Here is a 23,539-nt window from a genome sequence, read left to right on the forward strand (position 1 = left end):
GCACTGAACTTTTATGGAGCAGATGTGCCATAGGTAAATTCATTCTGCCAACATCTGTCACCAACAGGATGTCAACAAAGCAGCAGGATAGTACTGTGTGTGGCCAACATACAGTAGATTGGCTAACAATTGAAGCTGTACATCTGTGACTCATGCTTTGCACCACTTTGGAGTTGCTTTCTTGTGGGGTTCTGTCCCACCCTCCCTCACTGGGCCTGAACAAGCATGTACCCGTTCTCTGGTCTCTAAGCCCTAGACGCCACATGGCCTTCCCACTCACCACAAAATCGTTCAGTGGAGCTCAGGTTTGTTAGGTCCCACATCAACTGCATAGCTGTCACATTCTCCGTTCAAAAAGGTTACCGTTACATAAGCAGCAAGAAGAAGTGTGTTTGGAAGAAAAGGCAGCAAGTGAAGTCCCAGGACTTGATCGGTATAGTGTAACTCTGTCAGATTGTCAACACTTACAAGTTGGGTTCTGCAGCAATTAGACACTCTTGCCCACACCATCACAGTGGGACCTCCTTATCGATTGTTTCTTTTGTACACAACAATTTGTGTATTTGTCTGTGCATCTGTGCCACATACTGACAACCATAAGGATAAGGATGGTCTAAACCAGGAGGCCTGGTATGCAAGTACTGTACGTTTTGATGAGCCATGGAAGTTGGTCTTCATTTTCTGTTCTGAACTTGTTTTATGTCCCATTGTGTTAAGCTAAGTTATCAGAAATCACCCACACAAAGACTCCTCAGATCCATATGAAAGGGATTGTTAAGGTAGGTGATGTTGTGGTTCACACATTGCTACCACAGCACTTCACAGTATTGATCTGTATCTCATGCACCACGCTTACTCTTTCACTTTTGAGTCTTCAGAAGCTATTTCTGTTACAAATGGCTTGCTGACATGACAAACAATAGCCTGAAGAGAAATGGCAAAGATGAACAAAATAGATACAATCAAGAGGAACATTATGAACAGCTGCTTAAACCCAATGAATTAAACCACAATCAACACCTCTCCCTTTACAAACCCTTTTTAAATGTATCCTCAGTCGAGGAGTATGCCCTTTTTATTCCCTTTGTTCTAAGGAAATATACTTCCCTCCAGTAAACTTAAGCCAAGACAATATCTAAATCAAAAAGGCCCTAGGTGGATGGAAATTCCACCCAACGACAAATTACTGAATATTGAATTACTTACAGCTAAAAAACATAAAATGCAATATCAGTTAATTTATCCCCAGAATAAACAGTACAGCACAATATACAAACCACATCTGCTTAGACTACCGAATGATACTGATTACACAGTGCCGACATAATCCATTCAAACCTTTTCCGGATCCACGGCATTTTCTGCACATTGTAGCTAGTCAGATATTTATAACAGAGGCGAGGGGATTCCTTCTCTCTTTTGTGAAAAACTTCTACAAGATCACCTACAGCAGACCTTCACTCTTTTTCTCACTGTGTACCTGGGCTCTGCACAGGATGTGCAAGGCTATAGGTTCAAAGCTACAGTCTAAAAGGGGAGGTCTCACTCATCTTGACTTACTGTATTTTTGCATTTATTTGATTCCATTAGGATTAACAAAGCAACCACTCTTCTCAGGCCTTTGAAGCTGCTGGTTCTGTTCTGACACAATGAGCAAAAACTATAATCCAGTGAACAACAAAAATGTTAAGGTCTCATGCTAATGCAGCCCTGCAAAGATATAGGACAAATACCTATTTAATAAAATGGTGCCTTTGTGAGATAACTTCTCCCCTGATGTCTAAAACATTGCATGGTAATTTTTATGAGAGAAAGATTATGCAGCAATTTGCTCATTTTACATTATATGCAATTAAACCTGCTACTTCATTACTCAGATGTAGGTCCGATCAATACCTGACAATAGAGGTACCAGCCCATCTCCGTCTGCTTCACTCACATATCATTTACTTTATCATAGTAATGGAGAAGAGTCTCAAAGAAACACCCCATACAGAAATTCTGCTGATTTTAAAAGGCCACATCCATCTAGGAAAAACAAATAACACAACACTAAACGATGACCCCAAAAGGCATCCTTGGTGAGCAAGTACATGCCTATCAAGTGCTACAGATAATCTGTATAAAACACATATTTCAGTTGTGAAAAACAGATGTTTGGGAATCTACAGGGATCCAGGTTTTCATACAACTGGTGTCACCCATGAGATCATTCCTCAGCTGGTGTGACTTCTATAAAGTGCAGCTCATAATTACTTCTCACTTTTTAAACACATTTCTTCTCAAGCTGATGCCCTAACTCTGTACCTGTATCGCTACATTGATTCATAAGGACAAGGCTTTGATATAAGGACTTCAGACAATGAAAACAGAGGCGGGTAGCAAGTTTGCTCGCTAATATACATTATGCCAAGAGTTGCTGCCTGAAATCATGGACTTTAAACAGACATCTGCGCACTACAGCACAGCACAGAGATCAGCAGTCCAGTTTTATCCTGTGTTTTGGTCTATTGAACAATGCTGTTAGATAATGGGATACTTGTTTATGCAGTTGAAATACTAATAACATTTATGAGAGTATTTAGTTTAAGTGCTCATTAATCTTGTGAGTGCACATGGTAAACATGTCCAAGGGAGTATTAATATACTCTAAGTGGTTCATGGGTAAAAGAGGAAAGTGTTCAAGGGGAAAATGTGAGTGTACTTTAAATATTATTGTTTAGTATAAAATGAACATTATCCGTGGATGAACTAGAAACAGGCATATTTTATGTCTTCTCTATACGATCCTATTAGTGCTACAGGATGGAGCTGCTCGGGTTTAGACTGTTTAGACTTCACATACGTTGAAAAAGGAGGTCTGTTGACATTTTATTAGCCTCTATCATTTTCAAGACAAGTGAAATGAATGGAACTCGTCAAGCTGGAGAATGAAGCCTAACATCTCGGAGTCCTGGGGAACAATGTAGGAGAAGGGAAACGAGGGGACATTTTAACTTTCCGGGAACAGGAAGAGACTCTCGAGCACAATATTGTTATGATAAAAAAAGTCAGAAGGACAGAGATTAACCGAGACCTTGTGAAGGTCAAATGATATGGCAGTTCCATTAAGTGCTTATATGGCAGGTTCAGTAGGATGATGATATCAGGATCTACAGGTCTCTGGAAACAAAGAAACTGCCAGAGTTTGTAATAAAAAATGGGACCATCCCTTAACCATTGTTTTCTCAGCGGGAGGAGTTTTACAAGCAGACCACAAGTACACAACTTATTCACAATGTTACTGACAAAACGCATGCTACTCCCTGATATGTAACAGAAATGGACAAGAAACAGGTACAGGTGATCCTGATAGTTAGGGATATTGTTCAGATCAGTAATACACCAGGAAAATAGGAAAAGAGTAGTCAGTGCTGAGCAGGCAGACCACAAGAGAAAGAATGAGTCTGGCATAGAAGACATACTCTAAGATTTGGTGGGACAGATTACGTTCATGAAGTGAAGTGTCCACAACTGGGTTTCTAATCCGTTTCAAAATATTGTTTTAATATACAACATCAAGACGTCCATTGTCATGTCTTATTTTTATAATATTTGATATAATAAGAGCTTAAGTTTCTGAAAAGGGGATTTTTTTTCCTTTTGTAATATGAAAATGTTAAACAACATAAAGAGAGATTACTATTTCACCTGTTCAAGATTTGAATGGAGCCAAGTCATGGTAAAAATGAAAATTTGGAAACAAAAATTCAAAGTCACCCTGTTCTCCTTTATGCAGGCTAAATGTCAGCATTATTAAAGTAGTGCAGCTTTTCTTAAAGCAGTACTACAGATCTGAGTTAGGTCTCGGTCTGCTAACTACTTGTTTTCTCTTTTAATTGCAGTACAAACAGAAAAAAACAAGATCAGTAGGAGGCATGTAGGCCCATCTTAATCATTTGATTTCCAGTGATGGATTCTTAATGGATTGTTAATGAGTAACAATTCTATCTATTCCTTTCTTAAATTACTCTATGGAGTCCCTTTAATTAGGAAGTTAACACAGTCATTGATTTGAAAATTATGTAACGTATTACCAGAATTCACACCACCCCTTGAAACATTAACACATCAATCTCTGTAAGAAATTGAACTGGAGCCACCTACTACATCAAAATTCATCACAAGGGTGGCAGAGATGTTACACACAGAATCATTTGTATGACAAAAGTTTCAAAGCACAAATACTCTTGTATGCTACACAAATGAACAAAATCATAGTTCTGGATTTCAAACTTTCAGTCACAAGTGATGAGTTTGATAATCTTACCTACAGAAACAATTGTAGCACAATATACAACTGTCTGAAGTTACAGCAGCCTCCCTGTTGCTGCTATTCTAAGATTGTTCAACCATATGTATGCTGCACTAGAAGAATGTCTTCTAATTGAACAGTAAAAATAAAAAGCTGACACCTTTAATATGGTTAACAACAAACTCTCCAGTTGGTAAAAATCAAAATTTCAAAGATTTCACAATCATTTACAGAAGCCTTTACTAATGATATAAAAAGGCTTACAGGAGATCCATTTGGTTAAATTAAGACTACACTATGAGCAAAATAATTCCTATTAGAAATCCTAAAAGCCATATTTTGTTATACTAGAGGGATGGTATGTGAACGCTTTTCAAAATACATTAACAGAGTCAAACATAAAAAAATCTATTTTGAGGTAAAAAGGATTTCAATAAAAATATTTTCTTTAATAGACCAGACATCAAAGTATAAACCTAATCTCAAAGACAGAAATTATGCTTGAATATGCAAATCCTCAGAATCCCTTGGCCACTTAAAAAAATATTATTGCGTTTAATATTGATTTACAATAGATTGACTCTCGAGTTAGACATGTAATGCCGATTTACAGTAACTAGGTTATCATCTAAGAGTATCATATATTCTTTGGCATTAAAAACACAGATAAGAAAAGACGAAATTTGATCAGCTTTAAAATCAGAATAATTAATGCTCCCAGCAAAATACAAATCCCACTGGATAAACAGGTATGATACAACGAAAAGGTCTTTGTACGGGACTCCTGCCTTGACTAAAAATGAAACAGATTTGTTTTCCCAAGAACACAGACAAGCTGTCCGTTGCCAACAAAAGCACAAAACACAGAACAAGTGAACGGAATATTTTGCAGACTCACTGTGCAGCCACTGACAGGACTGTGTAAACCAGTAGTAGCTCTTCACCTCTTCCAGGGAGATTTTGACATAGCATCCTGTGTCCACAGGCTTCAAGTGGATCTGGCTGTTGCTTGTCTCCTCTTTTTCCATAATCTCCTATAGGTATTTAAGCCCCAATCCATTCATATTTCTAAAAAAAAATCGGTAAAAATACAGACGCTGGCCTCCCCTTGTCGCATGACAGGCTGTTCTTCTCCAGGCTTCCTATCTGAAAGTCAGGTTACTCATTTTCAGCTGCGGAGCAGTCCAGGTGGAATCCTCCCTGTAAACATTTACCTATGTCAATACCGCCGGCAGTCACACAGATCTCTCTCTCTCTCCCTGGCTTTCGTTACACACAATAACGGCATATTGGAAAGATATTCAAAGCGGGCTTATCGAGAGCCTGATAAAGACGTAACAACATATACTGTATGAACAGACCATTCCTTTAGTACGTCCATGGACATAATTTTCCTAGCCATACTTTAGTTTGACAACACTGAAACTAGTGTACTGAACAGTCCACATACACACTGCTGTAGTTTCTCCCTATTGGCAATTACGTGGTCATAAAATCGGGTGAGAACAGTCAAAAGGTCTATAGGGTTTCACAGGTATTTTTCCACTATAAAACCTTAAAGGAGCAATGCCGTCTAGTATTTTAGAGTATTACAAGTAGTTTACTGCAACTTTAGAAAATGCTGATTGTGAGAGATTTACATTTTTTAAAAATAAATGTGCTTCTATCTAATCTTTTCTTGTGATAAAGATGTTAGGAAGTGTGGCTTTTGGTATCTTATTTCTTCTTTGTCAACACCTCAAGGCTACTGTTGCTCATCTCGGACGTAACCTCAAGTAACTTCAAGTTGCTGCAGGAACAAGACACTTTGTCTTCCTTCCCTAGTAGAGCTTCAGTCCTAGATGCAGCTCTCAGGGTCCTGAGATTTTTTACAGGCAAGATCTGTTTTTCATTGTTGATCCTTTGTATGTAGCTGTGAAAGGACTATAAACTGTCCTATGAAAATATTACAGTGTGATGTGCTCCACAAGAGAGAAACGTCATTAAAATGCTGCAAAGAAAACTTTATTTGACCAAATAAGTCAACTGAGTAAAACAGTAGCAGACCAGGCATTTGCCTCGGAGGATGCTGTGAAACAAGGAAACAAAGCTGATTAAACTGACGAACTACTCACGAGACGCGATTGCTCAAGTACTTGTTCCAGGTGTGCTGCTGGAAACCGAATCAGACTTGGTGGATTTTATCAAATCAGACAGCCTTAAGGGCTTCGCAGAAAGCAGCTGTTAGAACTAAGCACAACCGAAAGGAATCACAATTCAAGTCTAAGAAAATACTGAACTTCTGCTGACACTTCATTCAGAGCCGCACTGAGTGAAACTGTATCTCCATGGACATCAGTGAACATCTAACAGAATTGAGGCTGCAAAATGTTTGCACATGCAGTCTTTGCTGTAGGTGAACAGACTCCCTGTGAGGCAATTTTACCAATATCCCGATAGGGTAGTTTTTGGTTAAAAATGTTAGTATCCATTTAGAAGATGTTATCACGCCTTTCTAAAACTTCAAAGCCTCACGGCATTCAGATTTTACAATTTTGCAGACCATCCACTAGCCTTTCTTTATATTCTGTCAAACCAGCTGGAATTTCCCAATTAGTATTGTCTCCAGAACCTTCTCAATAACTGAGGGTTATGTGCAGCTTTGGCAGTATATTCGAGTGAGGTGACTTCAATGTCATTATGCACACCTTTCTCACTTAGTACCCACTGCTGTTTATATCAGAAAAATCAGAAGCGTGCAGTGGAATGATGCATAAATATTTAGCTCCATCACATGACTGCACCAAACTGCAAACCTAAATCCTGAATGGGGAAAGTCGAATGCGTCTCAGACGAGCTGTTTCTTTTTTCCCCAAATTGGAGAGAGCAAAGCAAATTCACCCTGAGATACATTAAGCAATGATGCTGCTGATCTCTCAGATTCTTGATTGTGGTCTAAAACATGAAAAGAGACTATTAATAGTGTGGATAATGATTTAATCAGATAGGAGATCTTCGGTCTGCATTTGCTATCCAAATAAGTGCTATTAAGACTTATACAAAGCATTTTTAAAAAAGGAGTATTTTAAATATTTGGACTTGAGCTAAAGAAATGTGTACTTTTAAGCTTTAGCTTTTGGTTTGTGTAGACTTGCATGTCTTTGTAAAGCATCGCTAATTTGTGCCCTTTTAAACAACATAAACAATTCATGACAGAAAAAAGGGTGAAAGCACAAAAATCACTGCTCTCTTAACTCACAATTCTGTGTTCAAGGATCACATGAATCATGCATTATTTAGGTACTAAGAGAGTATTAGGTCAACATAAGAACTGTAAGTAACTCAGGAAGAGAGCAGTCTTTGACCTTACAAAATGACACCAAATGACCCCAGTTTACAGCTTATGGGAGATTTTTGTTCAATAGTAGTCTTCACAAGTATAAATGAAACAAAAATCATGACTATTAATTTTATTACACTATTAATTTTGAAAAATGCCAGATCATACCTTTATATTTAATTAAAATAATACTTTCTTAACATAAAAAAATCAAGTGATTAAAGTATTAAAGAAACAACAATGAGAACTATCCCAGATTGCCACCGTTTTTGCTCATTTTTAAACCATTTGCCTTTAGGATACAAGCAAAGAGGAGGGCGTCACATCTACAAACAAATGTTTTCAAATAATAAAATTTAACCAAAATTCATTTTGGCGCAATTAAAAAAAAAAAGAGATTACAAAGAAAATGGTCCAGATCAGTTACAGAAAGCATTAAGGACAAAGCCCAGCGAAGTTAGAGCAAACCTTTTACAGAAAACGGACTGTGGGAGGCACATGCAAGCAAAAAGTAACCTTAAGAGAATCTCTGTTAAAATTTCAGCAGAAGAAACTCAGCTTTACCTGTCCATTCTTTCCAAGAGTTTATTCTGCTGCTTTTGGGCAGGGAGCCGAGCACAGTAGCAGAGAGACTGTGAAGAAGCTGGCTGAGACGAGCAAATATCCGGTAGGGAGCTTCTTGTCCTTCCCTGAGCAATCCGTGGAGAGACATGGGAACAAAGCTTTCCTGCAGCAACACGGCGGAGGCTTGGCTGTAACACATTCACGATGTCCGACACTGGAGCACAGGCAGAGCTGCGCAGACCAAGCGGTCTTATGGAGTCCTTGGAGCTTCAAGGTAAGCCCACAAAAGAGTGGCACTCATTGCTGGGTCCTCAGAGGAGGTCTAAGAGACTCACAGGCAGGCAGCAGGTCGACACAAATCTCCTTCTGCTGGCTAATTATACTCCCAGCCAAGGACTAATCTGTTGTCTTGCGTGAGCTCAGAAGATATTAAAATAACTTTTGCTACTTAACTCCACCGTTTGTGCCCTGCTGTAATGCACAGAGAGCACATCTTCAGCTCCGCCTGTAACACACGACGTGGTAGGTTTTTCTTGATGATCCGGGGGCTGGATTTAATGTCCCATCACTTTTTGTTCTGGTCCTTGGGTTTGGGCTAGAAGCCTCCTTTTCTGTGAACTTGCAGGGCTGGCAGGTGCAGGCTCAGCATAGTAATGGCTCGCTGCAACACCTTTCCCATACAGATGAGCTTCCAAATTACTGCAGGAGAGCGTCAACAAGACAAATCCCAAGGTCCTTTTATGGGGGGGGGGTCAGGTGTCTCTTTCTTCCTTAGATTAAAAAGCAACAGAACGGAACTGCAACATGATTCAAAAATAAAATCCTTGCTGCAGTAAATCTTCACAGCAAGAATGCTGGGAGCGCAGACGTTAACAACTATCTGCCTAGTCCTAAAGGGAAACACTTCAGCAGAAGAGACGAGACTTCTCCTGTGGCCTCCCTCTCTCTCCCAGAGAAACTACAGGGATGCTCGATCAAGAACTTCCAAGGCAGTGCGGTTGCTATGACACATCGCTGACCGCTGGAGATTCAGGGACCTCTTCCCTCTCCATCAACTTCACTCTGCCTCCTGCGAAACCACCTCGCCTGTTCCATGCTGATGCTGGGGGACATCTGGCGAGCAAATCAACACAGGCTACAGGCCCAGCTACCGCTGGGAATAGCGGTACTCCAAGAGGCAGACGGGTTTATCACACGCTGCCTCGGGGTAAAGAAAAACAAACCAAAAAAAACACCCTTGTCCCAGCAGAACAACGTAAAGGAGTGAAACAGCGGGCGTCAGGAGAGAAGGGAACAAGACGTAGATAAAAAAAGCATAATAGCACACTCAGCATATACAGTACTTTGAAGAGGAAGGAAGGAAAGGGGTAAAGTCATGGGTTTCTTCAAGTGTCGGGGAAGCTGCTCTGGTTGCAGTTTGTCTTCTCGAAAGGAAACGAGTAATGTCTTTCAACTTGGCACTCGGACTGAGAGACTCCCCCTCCCCCTTCCCCAGAGAGCCCATTAGCTGCATCCTCTGTGATGACTGCTCTGTCCCACGACACACTGGGCTCTTATGAAGGAAAAACAAGCATTAAAAGAAGGCAAATGTCCACCCAACCTACGTATCGTCTTGTGCTTTGTCAATGAAAAAAATTCCCCAACTACTGCACTAGGGTGACAATGAGACCGTGGGTATTTTTAAATGAAACCAGCTGTAAATTAAAAGACTTATCGACTGCTTGGCCATAATGTGCAGTTTTGTTTTTATTTATACATGGATATGCACCAGACCTGCAGTATAATTCTGTTTAGAGATAATTGTGATACACACCCCATTGATCTACACTATTCACTACTGGTATTAGAAGGTCAAATTAGGTTATTGGGTTATAACTTGAATTACAGCTGGAAATTAATTACAAGCCACAAAACAAAATGTAATAGCATCTGGACTACATATGCAGTTGTTGAACAAGCAGGCCAACACACAGATATGTGCTTCACAAAAATTGCGCTGGGGCAATTATTTAAGAAATAATTAAATAAAATAATATGCATTGGCATGAAAATGGCTGAAATGAGTTCGTAATTGTAAACTTGATACATACTTTATTAGGTTTTTGTCTTATTTACAACCCATAATTCACTGTGGTTAAGGGATTTAACCCTGGGAGGTATTCTGCCACAGAAGGAATACATGCTAAGCAAAAGGGAGCAAGTTGGGAATTAAGCAACAGCAGACCTAGGAGAGCTGTACAAACAGGATGAAAGTCCTAAAAGCAGACACAGGTGGGTATTGCATCAGCTTCTTGGAAACCGATTCCTCACTCTTTGCCGAGATGAGCCCCTGCTGACTGCTCTGCTCTGCTCTGCTCTGGAGAACTTCTGCCGGCCTCAACGTAAAGATGTGTAAGAGGGAAATATGCTGCTGTGTTGTAGAAGTCAGATTTAAAAAAAAACACACAAAAATAAAAATAGGATGACAATAAAAAAAAACAAAGCTAACATAATGCCTTTAGAGGTTTCAATTTTGTAAATGTAAAATGGCATTTGAAGTAAAACAATGGACCTTGGATTTGGCATCTCACCATCTCCTTGTCTTTTGTCTCAAGCAATAACTTTGTCCACCATAAGATATTTTAGAAGAATAAGTTACTTAATAAACAGTTTTAAATCTAAAATATAAAACGAACCCTCAAAATTCAAACACAAATAATAATAATATCGAACCAATTTTACAGAGCTCAGTTGCAATGTTTTTCTTAGAAGGGATATTTTTAAAACATTCTTTGCCTAACAGAATTACCTTGGTATAATTTTACCTCCAAGATAAAAACAATATACTGTATATGTGATCCAGTCCAGATAGTCTTTTGAATTCAGTATAATTTTGAACTTCCAAATTGGGAAGACAACACATTTTTAACAATCATTTAATGCAAATACAACAACAACAACAACACCACATCACACTTATTATTTTATTTAAAGTTTAACCAGGTTACAACAGGTTAGTTTTCCGAGATGGGATTTCATAAAGACCAGCGAGTATTTGCAGTTCTGCTTAACCAATTATACAGATGCAACTCTCTGTTCAGTCCTGAGTGGGTATTTTGATAGCTCCCTAATGCATCTGGATCACAAACAGCAATTCTATAATTCGAAACGCAATTCATTAGCAGTCAGGATTTCCAGGAGGCAGTGAGATATCTCTTGAGACAGGAGAAAGCGGAAAAGGGGGAAAACAAATTGAGCAGATGTCTTCTGTGATTATACAAATTCCTTGCGATAGCAGGAATGAGATAATGATGTCAGGGATATATATAATTTACAAATTCAAAGACATACTGTACTTCCCCCCAAAGAATACAGGGGAATTCCTGTTCAAACATACGATGCTCTCTAAACTCCTCTGTCAAAACCTTTTGGAACGCTACACTATAGAGATCTGGAGAGCAAAAAGACTTTGCATGTTTAACTCCATGGTGACCAAATGTTTAAAAGCAACGTTTCCACAGCAACCGTTTTGTCTCAAAGCTCAGCAGAGGGAGATGATGAAACACAAAAGACCTCTTGTTCTTTCAGAATGGAAGCAACGACTGAAATGAAAATTTGCAGCCCTTGTTGATCTACTGAAAGCACACTTGTTAAAGAGTTGACAGCTGGGATGCTGTTAAAACACCGGTTTTGTACATCATTACACTGAAGTATGGAACTAAAATATCAGTTCAAAAACCGTGAGATTTCATCAGCGGACAGTGAAATGTCATACTGGTACTATAAAAATGAAGCTATATTGTTTTAAATGTACTATAGGTTATTTGTATAAACTATGAGACCTTCCACAACCGTGTCTTGGGACAGTTTTGCTTTCTACTAAGTAAGGAAAATCACAATATGGTCAATTAGTTTTTAAAAAAGTAATGACTGCTGTCCAAAAATTCGTTTAACCTATCCTGCTCTAGTTAACAAAAAGGAATGTTATAGACTGCAGGTGTGAAGAAATTCATATTCATATGAACTGGCTTCATCACTCCGTTCTCCTCCCCACTGACAGCTGGTGTGTGGGGAGAGGACTGGCGCACTATGGCTGCCGTTGCATCATGCAGGTGGGGCTGCACACTGGTGGTGGTGGAGGGGAGTCCGCATTACCTGTAAAGCTCTTTGAGGCTTTGAGTGGAGTGTCCAGAAAAGCGCTATACAACTGTAAGGATTGATACTAACAATAATAATAATAATGTAATAATATACAGCATAAAAATGTTCAGTCCAATGTGCCAAACAAGATCCTGTTCTAATAGTAGTCTGTTTCAGGTCTCTGCACAACTGTACGGAGCGGCTCTGAACAGCACTCAGACAGCAGACCCAGCACAGCTGCATTCAAGAAGCATTTAAAGCACTTGTTGGAGTGCTCTGAGGAATTCAGTAAAGATCTTGCTAAACAGTGTCAAATAGATTTTGGTTCATAATCACTTTCAGAGGACACTTGTTACGGTCCAGTTTGCGAGAACCCCATATTATAGCCAAGAAATGGAAAACCAAGCAAGGAGAAAACCTAGATTTACCCAGGATAAAGAGATGCCCCGAAGGGTTTTACTGTATTTTCAACCTCCTTGCCAAAACCAAAAAGATTCCTTGATCATGAATGAATGAAGCACATCAGCTAATAAGGGCAGTTAGAACTGAAGCTGCAAAATTGAACTGAAGAACTAGGAAGAAGGGAAAGCTGGACTTGCCTAAAGAGACAAACTCAGTGGGGATAAAACTGTGGAACTTAGTGTGTCCTCTGTCTGCAATCCTGCAGGCAGGTCAATCAGCAGTACCTGGACAACACCACAGCAGCAAGATCACAGCAGTTTTTAATATGCTTCCATGGAGTAAGACGTTCATCAATATTCCCACAGGCTGATTTAACAAACAGATTGGAGTTCTTTAGTTTACGGTCTGAAACGGTCATGTAGACATGACAAAACAGAAGGCTGCCATTCCTGAGACGGGATTCTCAGAGTGAGAGGAATGTCCTCTAGGGCCAGAATCCTGCAGATTTTACAGGTGGTTCACAGACTGCCGATTAGGACCCTAAAACCAGGTGTTTCTAGTTTGTATCCACTTTAGCTCAATCAAATAATTAAGAACAGATGTCGACTAAGAACCAAGTGACCCTAAGGCCGTCATGAACTAGGCTTTTCCAAGCCTGATGTACAGGACTGCATTTCTGAGGTCTCTAAAGCAAACGGGGAAAAATTCCAGATTTATAACAAATACTAAAACTAGTTCTACTAGTTCTGTGTGGCAAATCAAGCTAACAGGGGGATGCAGAGCTCAGCACAGCTGGAAATGCAGTTGATTTACCATTTGGAGGTCTCTGGATCTGCAAGCAAAATCTCTGTGAAACCCAGGGCCTTCTGAGGCAGCAGGACAACTCTCATTTAGAGTCTTTACCTCTGATGGGTAGGGGTTAGTGGTCATCACAGTGAACAAAACAGCTAGAAATCCTGGTGTGAAAACATTTTTAAGGTTAACTTGAAAATTAGCTTGGGGGGTCTTTAAAAATATAATTCCTCTTTCAAGGGTACTATTATTAGAACAACATACTATATATTATTCAATATTATTTATAATCAGAATGTCTATATTCATCTACAAAAGTGCCCATTTAACATGCTCATTTAAAAAAAATGTTCATTCCTCTTCACTCCTTACATGTAAGGACACAACTAATCAATGTTATGGTTCATAATTTCATTGCATTTTCATGCATTCACTTGAAACGCTGCCTGGAGATTTATTCATTTGAAACACAGAACCTTTGCGTTTTTAGTCTGGAGTGCTGTCCGTAAAATGTCAGTGTAAATTGAACAATACATTGCCGAATTGAATGCATACAAGACGTCTAATTTTAAGAACTGCTCCTTGCTGTTATTTTTAACACATTGAGAGGACTTCCTGCGAGGCACTGTCACTGTTTCTTAATATCAAAACCCATGCCAGTTTTTGTGCCTTTCTGTTGAGCTTAAAAGCGTTTTGGTTTTAGGTTTCAGTTCATAAATGTCTGCATTTTCCACAGAGTTTTCACGTAGATTAGCAGCTCAATATCGGGTTTCAAAGTGTCCATCTGGAAAATGTGCCATTGCAGCATTTCACTGGACAGGGAGCAAAAATACGTAGCATGGGACAAGCTATAAATTTTAGTTATATGGAAGTTTCCTATTAATTACCATTACAATAACCCATATAACATGAAGAATTAGGGAATCTTTGAGTTAGTTAATGTAATCAAGCTCCTGTAGGGAGATGATGGGGGATTATACTAGCTAACACCTGATGACCAGGTTTTGAATTTATCAGGCAAGGTACTGTAGCTACTAAAAGAGTTGTTTCCACTCTTAAAAATCATTGACCAGACTCAAGTCATTGGCAAGTACTTTTGTGTTTTAGTCACCAACAACAAACATATTCAGTTATCTTACAGAGCACTGTGTATACAATGTCTTTCTCCAGAATTTGGCCTCTTAACAAAACGGAAAAGTGGAACAAGGCATTGCTCAATGAGTTGTTCGAGGTATTGTTAGTTGTGCTTTATTATATATCTCAGGAGTATTTCTAAGCTCCAGTTCAATTGTCAAATCTAATTAGTTTCTGATTGTTGCTGGCCTATAGTTAAATATAGCTTTGCAGTATTCAACAGTGCAGACATCATAGTTTATTTAGTTATTCTCTTTCCTCAGCAAAGACTGGCCTTTTAATTCCAGCTCTGCTGCCGCCTAAAATATCCCATATAGTTCTTGCTTCAGGTCTCAATTTGAAAATACCTTCATCCTCCTAACTAAAATCAAATAAGCCAGATTAAACAGTTCAATCAGCCTGTCATCTTGGACAAATGCAGACATCTGAAGAAATGATTCTGAAACAGTATGCATCCTCTAATGTTAAAATATGCAGGAAAAAAAATACATATTTGGTGGCTGATAAAAAAATCTTAGATTTCAAACAGATCAGTGATTTGAAAAAAAAAATGGTACCAGAAATTCATATTTAGTGGAAGAGAGTTTATCACAGTCAGTTAAGCTCAAGGTCCAGCTACTTACTTGAGAGAGTTTTCCCATCATTATATTTATAATCAAAGCCAAATATCTCAAAACCAGAAAAGAGAGATTTTTTTAAAGACAATCAGGGCTAAGCTGATTTAAAGGTTTAAAGGTTGTGTCACTTCTCAGGATGCTTTCAAAGAAGCTGACTTACGACTGCGTTGAGTAAACGATGCCTCAGGTAAACTCACATTCTGAGCCTCAGGTCCAGCCAGCTTTGCAAAGACATGGCATGGGAACATCCTGAAATGGGAGCAAGGTGGGATTTGAGTACTGGGAGAATTCAAGGAGATGGGAGGATTTTCAGTGTTGAATCTGACACCAAGATCTTCAAAAGAAAATTCACACAGCTGATCTGAAGTAGAACATGATCTACAAGATGTAGAGGCATCAGAATTTAACATGTTTGTTTAAAGTGGACATTTAGGGCACAGTATCATTCTTCATAAGTATACTGTATCATACAGTATCTGCACAAGATTTAAAATGATGCTGCCTATACATAATTCATTAATAATGGAATCATTCAGAACACCTGCATATTGGTAACATAGGCCTACATCAGTGTCGCTAAATTTCAGTAATCCATTTAATGTGTAGAGCAAGGTCTCTCCATAACTAGGAGTGAGGAGGCATTACTGCTTTTTAAGCTTTATGTGAATTCTTATTTTTGCAATGAGCTCTGATAGTTATACTACATGCTTTTCATAGCTTAAAGCTGGATAAATCTGGAGAAGCAGTACATTAGAGCTGAAAAACCCAGTGTATTTCTGAGCTATGAATTCAAGTGTCTTCCATTTTCCCAATATATTTCCATTAAATTTCATTTGCACTATTTAGCTATGTAAAATAGTTAACTGAAATTATAAGAAGAATTTGCTTGACATGAGCAGAACAAATAGAAAGGCATCATATCAAAGAAAACAAACAATTCAGATGAAAAATTCTCATCTCAACCTCTGTAGAGTAGAAGAGACAAATATGAATATGGCTCAGTATTTTTCACCTTCGCTATTCTCAAAATAAAAACACACTTTCTAATACTGATTTATATCTTTCTCTGTTGGTACAATAACATTTTTTAAAATTCAAAAATTACATTTCAGATAAGTCCCTTTTAATTTGCAAATTGCTTTCTGGTTGCGAGTTTGAGGATTGTAGAAATGTACGAGCCAGATGGTTATACTGTATACAACTTGCTGATTACAAATCAGTTCTCACCTTGGAAATGATTTTAAAAACTCTTCGACAAGAATGAGTTACACTTTTTTCCCCACACTAAATAAATTTTGCCAAAGCTGCTTAACAGTATCTAAAAATGCAAATTGCTATTATCCCCTGCTTCCTGAGGGTTGCTAAACCCTGAAATTAACCAGCAGTGTAAGATAATTTCCTTAAGATCAAGACAGCCGCAATGAATATTTCAATCAGTAGACATTCAATAAAAAAAAACATAAAAAAGCCTGAAACCACAAACTACTTCTCAAAATAGTCCTCGGCTAAGGTGACCGATTAAATAATTCAGACAGTTTCTGGTATTCAGGCCCTTTGTTTTTTGTGTATGTAAGACATAATGTTGGCTTCCAGAGTGGTATAATCACTTTGAACAAGTTAACTTTTAATGAAACATCAATACAGAAAAAAGTTAAATGATATAGATAATAACCTCCTATTATAGATATATAGTAGAATTTACAAAATATTTCATGATTTTGCATAATCTATACAATCATAAATGCTATTTTTAAATATCAGACATGCTAGTAAACTCCTGTCATGTTTCCTCAGATGTAAATACAGAAATGTATGTTGAGAGGTAAACATGAGATGTCTGTAAGGCACTATTCTTACACTGTTGTGTATCTTTTGAAACCCAGCTTTAAACCTGATATCAAAATTGGGAAAATATTTGATTAAATATGATAGTCATGAAAGTACAATTAGCTGTGTAAGGCAAACACCTCAGTCATACGAAGACATAATAGCCCGTCTGACCCTGTGTCTGCTGTTGGCAAGGTTTAGCGACCAATGCAGCTTCACTGTCCTTTCAGTGACTGGTGCCCCTCACCCACAGTCGGTCACAAAACTATTACCAATTTAAATTAGGCAATATCTAAATATCTGTGGACCTGAGGAAATGATTAATAAGAGGGTAAGAGGACAATTTGCTCAGAATAGCGATCAGCCCAGGGCCTGGTTTAATTCTAAATTTAGATTTTGTCAGTTTGAAAATTTAAACCAAGTATTTAACAGAATCTTTCAGTTGAACAGATGTAGAAAGCTTCAAAACACAGAGCAATCAAAAAGCTTAGAATTGTGGTCCTCATTTTAGACTTATCTAGATTTTTATGTTTGAAAAGTGCCGTAATAGGCATTGAGATAGTGCCTATTAATTCAATACTTCATTGCCATAACAACTAGCTGCATGGAATCTGGCACTGGTGTTACTATTACACTGTATATTACTATCATGATAATGATTATGATAGTAATGCCTGAGACAGTATTAGGCACTTTACCTTACAGTATACATTCACAACTGCATTGACTCACTTGACTGCTTGCTGTACATTTTGTTTGGAATCTCATCTGCTGTGTCTGCTTAACGTCCTCTATTTCATTTTGGCCGCATAACAATTTCATTTTAACCTTAACAGTGCCAGAAATGTGCTGTTTTCCCTGCAGTATAGGGGATATGCCGAGCACTACAGAGGCATGTTGTCTGAACTTTTGTATTTATTAAAGTGGGGTGCTAATGTGTAATTGTAAATGACTGCAATCATTTCCACGATGCACTGTGAGGCAGCCACAGTCTCTGTGATTTCACAGTGGATGGATAAAAAGGCTAGGCTAACCAGCCACGTTTATGAAACAAAATAATACCACTTAACCAATGCAGAACATTGAAAAACTCCTTCATTACAGCTAAGGCAAGATATATATCCATAGCCAAGCTAATTCCCTGAAAGCAAACCCCTGAGTTCAGCATGGCTAAGACATCTGGGAAAAGAACTGTGAAAGGCTTTTTCAATCCCGAACTGGAAGGTTTAAAGCAGAAGACCCAGAGAACCTTTAATGTTGGGAAAGCCTTTAATGTTATAATCAATCTGCCAACTCAAAAACCAAACAGAGGAGTTTGGTCGAAGTGACAGAGGAGTTACCACAGGTAACACGATTTGCTATGTAGACAGGCACAGACAGATTGTCTCAGGAAAAAAATGACATTTTTCCAATGTCAGGGAGATCAACTCTTCTGCAGAATATGCTCAATGTGAATTAAATGCAAGTTGATCTAATACAACCCAGCCACAATCACATGGGACAAACACTATGTAAAAATCTAAATCTAGACATCAGTTCTATGTCTGAGTTTCCCAGCAGTGAAGTTCTTTTCCTTTTATTAAAAGCACACTTAACAAAAAAGCACATTCCTTTACTGAAAACATATTTCAGAGAGGGTAAGACTTTGCAGAGTTTACAAGCAAATACAGTAGAGATTTTCCTGGAACTAAAGCTGCAGAACAGAAAGAAATCTTGTATTTTGCATTCCTTTAACCATCAGATGTGCACTAGAGCTATCTGAGCTGTAAATCCATGAATTGCTTCATTTTAAACCTACAATTACTGTGCTCTCCCCTCAGGGATTCCTGTCTGCTTCTCTTCACTGAACACAAACTGGATTGCTTGTTTTGCTGGCAATATCAACTATTACACCTTCAGGCTCAAATCACACTTTACTTAAAAATTATCACTTTCCAGGTTGATACCAGATAGAGCAAATAGTCAATTTCAAAACCTTTCATGAAAAACACAAAGCAATTTATGTTCTGATGGAAGAAATCATAAAACATATTGGAAATAGTCCAATGTCACATCTTTGGCAACGGTGATACTGCCAAATATGCCTTATTGAACACTGCAATAGCATGCAATACAAATCCTAGAACCTTCCCTAGTGAGTCAGCCTGGCTGGACAGGAGAAAAAAGGATTAATTAAAAACAAAATCTTGCTATTGGATATTAAGAACATCCATTTATAGTGTTCCAGGAGCAGTCACTTCAACTGCTTTCTTCAATATTTCAAAATAATTCCAAAAAGTCCATTAAACCTTTTTAATTAAAGGATCAACATGGCTCAATGACTGCAGCTTACATTTCTATTTTTGTGCTTTATTCTCCCCCCACCCACCCATTTTTGGGCCACACTTATATTAATTTCAGAAAATGACAATTAGAAAATCACACAGCATAAGCTGGCATCAATGACCTTAAAGAATTAAGCAGTTAAAGACAGTTAATTTAAACAGTGACCAGTGTCCAAAATCCCCCCTTTTGAAAACATTAGAACTGTTATGGCATTTGTGGAATTACTTTTTTTAGCCTTATACCTACAGGCAGATCAGCGCATACTGTAAGTAGGGCAACTGAGGAAAAAAAGGCATAATGTAAAATCTTCCCATTAACGTCAAGACGCATGTTTGTATTTCCTGAAATAAATTTTATTTTGTAGAGCGGGACTAGTCACCATCATATCACTTAAAATGATCCAGTCCAAGGTTGCAGGGGAGCCAGAGCCTATCCCAAGAAACACTGGGCACAAGGCAGGATACACCCTGGATGGGACGCCAGTCCATCACTGGGTACATACAGACACTTGTCACAGCAGGGACAAGTTTACAGAAGCCAGTTACCCTATGAGCGTGTCTTTGGACTGTGGGAGGAAACTGGAGAAAAGCTGGAAGAAAGCCACGTGAACACAGCAAGAACATGCAAACTGCATGCAGATAGCACCCTAGGAAGTGAATGCAGGCCCCAGGGCCACAAATGCTAACCACTGCCCCTCCATGTCACTCTCATTCCTGTAATATAGATATTAAATAAATACCAAAAAACAAGAAATTTATAAAACAGGTTTACATGCTCTTCCACGTCAATTACCAATACAGTATATACTGTTGTAGATAAACTAACATCATGTTAAATACATATGCTGTTAGGCACTTGGTGATGGTATAAACATGCTAGTACACTCTTAAAGGCAGTTATTAGGAGGACTTTGGGTGCTTAAGTTTCACACTTGTCAAAACATATTGCACATACAGGCGTATTATTTAAAGGCTTCCTGTTAAGACTGCAGTTTTTTAGCATGAGAGCCATACGGTATTGATAAAAGCAAATACAAATAGTCAAACATTTTTTGTGTCTGGAGGAAAAAGTCAAATTAAAAATCTGAGTTTTGCAACATCCATTTTTTTTTGTACCCATTGGCGTATGGAATTCAAAAGCAACAAACTGCCTTGTACATCCAGCTCAAAAGCCAGCGTCAACTAATGCCTGCAAATCGTTTATCTGTCGAAAGATTAAACACAGCTCCACAGCCTTAATTTTACACAAAGCACTGGCACAACTAATTCCACTTGCAACCCTGCATAATTGCACACATCAACAAGAGTTAATTTTACACGTTCCATTTCACGCAATGCATACTGATATTTCTTGAAGGTATCCTGCAGAGCACACAGACACATTTACTGCAAGATGCAATGCTAAAATATATTTAGGATTAAAAAAACTGCCATTCAAATGGTTTCATTTTGACACCCCCCCCCCCCAAAGATTTCGAAGGTGCTCAAATTAACACTGTCAAGCAAAGTAAATAACGCAGTTTCAAAGACTAGCAGCTCTTCCTACCAATTCTCTGGGCAACCGCACTCAGTCTTTGTGCCAATGCTTCCAGGAACATTTCTTCTTTCTTTATCCAAAGCATCATTTTTCAGAAGAACATGGAGAGGGCCCAGCCGGTCGTACACCTCTGTGATTCTGAGCTAGGCAGACGCTTTAGAGCCCTGCATTTCTAACTGCTGCGGAGCCCTGGCAGTGGGAGGCAGGAGTGCACACAGACACGCGGGCTGGAGCGCGCACACTCAGACACTCGCCTGCATGCACTGCTGCTGGAAAGTCACAGAGAGAGCTGAGCTGATGCAGTCCGAGGCCCACAGGAGAAAACTAATCACTGCAGGTTCCCTTAACCTTGACTCCAGGACGTGGTGAAGAATGAGAGGACCAGAAAGCACATTTATAATTGTCACACTGAAGCTAAAAAAATGATTGTTCAACATTAACACAAACAAAAGGTCAGTTATAGGATCAAACATCAGTGGATATCCAGTTGTATGCTTTTAACCATTAGTCTGTCTGCTTAAATATGACCCTTAAAGCCCATGGCATCTATTTTTACCTGTATAAAAATTGTTTCTTCACAAGATCTCTGATTAAAGACAATGAATTCAAGGTTACTGAACACAATGTACTGCAACAGCCGAATGCTTATAAAACAAAAGCATACTTTCTTGCTCATACATATTAATTACATCCTGAAAAAGCTTCATTTTAGTTGCCGCTCCAAAACACTACTTCATTTTAAATATACGGAGCATTAAATTGTGTCTTCATTTTGATTAACTGACTGTTTATGTCCATTTATAAAATCAATAAATCTTGTAAATAGGCACTAAAGCACCTCATTAGTGACAGAATTGATTGGTTAGTGTTAAGATGATGTAAATGGTTGAACACAAGGCTAGATGAAAGTCAAGATAAATAAAACACAGAAAGTATGCTCCACTGATAAGAGAACATCACCTTGGTGCCATTTTATTGCAGGCTGAACTAAATCAGTGTACCATTGCTTGCCATCTGGGGTAACCAGCAATTTCAAGCATGGCAAAACGTTACAGGCAAACACTGATTATCAATTGGTAAAAATCTGGGGGACTCCCATGCCAAGACCGAAGCATCTTCCTTTGTGTTCCTTCATGATCATTTTTGGACCATTTCCACAGCTTCAGAAACACCAAGCTGCAATAACCCAGGAATCAGCAGTTCTCCAGTGTTTAAAAGCACAACACACTGAGGTGCTGCAAGCAAAGCCAAGTGCTCTTCAGCTACGGACAGATGTTTTTTTGTAGATCGCCCTTATGGATGTCAGTGTGCGTAGTGCAGTCATACACAGTCAGTTAGCATTCAGTACAAGACACTAATTGATGAACAAGTCCAAGAGGGACAGTCTGGTCAGGAGTGTCAAGCTGCTGCAGAACTCCACATTTTGATTGATGGAAACCTGACTCTACCAACCTTACATCGGTCTCATGTTGGAACCTCACTTGCTGCGGGATGATCCAGACATGACCACTGTCCAGCAGGACAATGCACATTATCATGATGCTCATGGAAAGGCTTTCTTGTGAAATGAGTGTGGGACAGGTGTCCCACTGATGCTGTATTTGTCAGACTTGAGCCCCATTGAACATTTGTGGGATAGGCTGTAGCCTGCATCAATGACTCAGAAACAAGTGAAGATATATATGCTTGTCCAGGCTGTATGAAAGAAACTGGACAAAATCCCACATGACAGCATCATCTGCAAACCCAGAGCAAATCATGCATACCAACAATTTACAGAACTAGCCTGTGACTTTCACTATTGATCAACCCTGTTGATGGCAAAGTAAAGTATCAGGACATCCTATAATAAGTTTTTGCCAACCAGCTTAGTGAGGTTGTTGCAGTTAGTTAGAGGTTTCTTTTGAAAACTCAAAAAATGCTAAAAGCACAGGCTATGACCAGGTTTGTATAAACATATGGTAGAAGCTTCCCCTTTCACTGATATAGAATTTATTCCAAATCAACAACATTAAGTCAACATGTTGCCCAATAAGAACTAGAGTGCAATTTGCTTTGTGTAAACTTCAAAATGTAAGCACTTATACCACATTTGACAAACCTTTCCATTATGTAAAAACAAATATGCATGTATTTTCTGATAATGCAGAAAGATCTTTAATCTAACCTTTGGTGTCTTCATTCATATATGTAGTCATAAAATGACTACAATCATGACTGTTAGTTTGGGTGTATGATCGTTCTAATTTATTCATGCATGTGGCTGTTGGATCCCTGTAGCAAATTCAGACAAGAAGAAGAAAAATGCAGCTGTATGGACCAGTGGAAGCCAATGTGTGCTAAATGTTGGAGTTGATTATGGGAGAGTTGGCTAAGTGTGCATACACCTGGGGAGAAACAGCTGTATCTTTCCTCATCTCCAACAGAAAAATGGATTTCCTTAAATTAGCATCCATCTTACTTCAGTATACATAAAATTTCTGCCCGATAATGAACATCAAGCTGTTGATCAGCATTGCGACATGAAGAACTGCCTGGAAGACTCTAAACAGACAGCTTCCATCTGTGAAAACGGGAGCAAATTCTAGTTGCACAGCTGAAGAAGCTACA

General features: G+C 38.7%; 1 protein-coding gene across 16 annotated transcripts in view; it reads right to left on the minus strand.

Moving 5' to 3' along the window:
* The window catches only part of mcf2la (mcf.2 cell line derived transforming sequence-like a), a 79,270-nt gene extending 58,201 nt beyond the window's left edge, over positions 1-21,069 (minus strand). For 15 of the 16 annotated variants that reach the window (XM_088912668.1, XM_088912658.1, XM_088912665.1 and 12 more), the window contains exon 1: positions 5,193-5,481. In XM_088912668.1, coding sequence (XP_088768794.1) covers positions 5,193-5,322 — 130 coding nt within the window. In that variant the 5' untranslated portion in view covers positions 5,323-5,481. Of the gene's footprint in view, positions 1-5,192; positions 5,482-20,938 lie in introns of those variants that run through there. The other variant, XM_088912660.1, reaches the window with a different exon arrangement.
* Positions 21,070-23,539: the final 2,470 nt, after the last annotated feature.

Source organism: Atractosteus spatula, chromosome 4 (genome assembly GCF_055471065.1).
Source record: "Atractosteus spatula isolate fAtrSpa1 chromosome 4, fAtrSpa1.hap1, whole genome shotgun sequence".
NCBI classification, from domain to species: Eukaryota; Metazoa; Chordata; class Actinopteri; order Semionotiformes; family Lepisosteidae; genus Atractosteus; species Atractosteus spatula.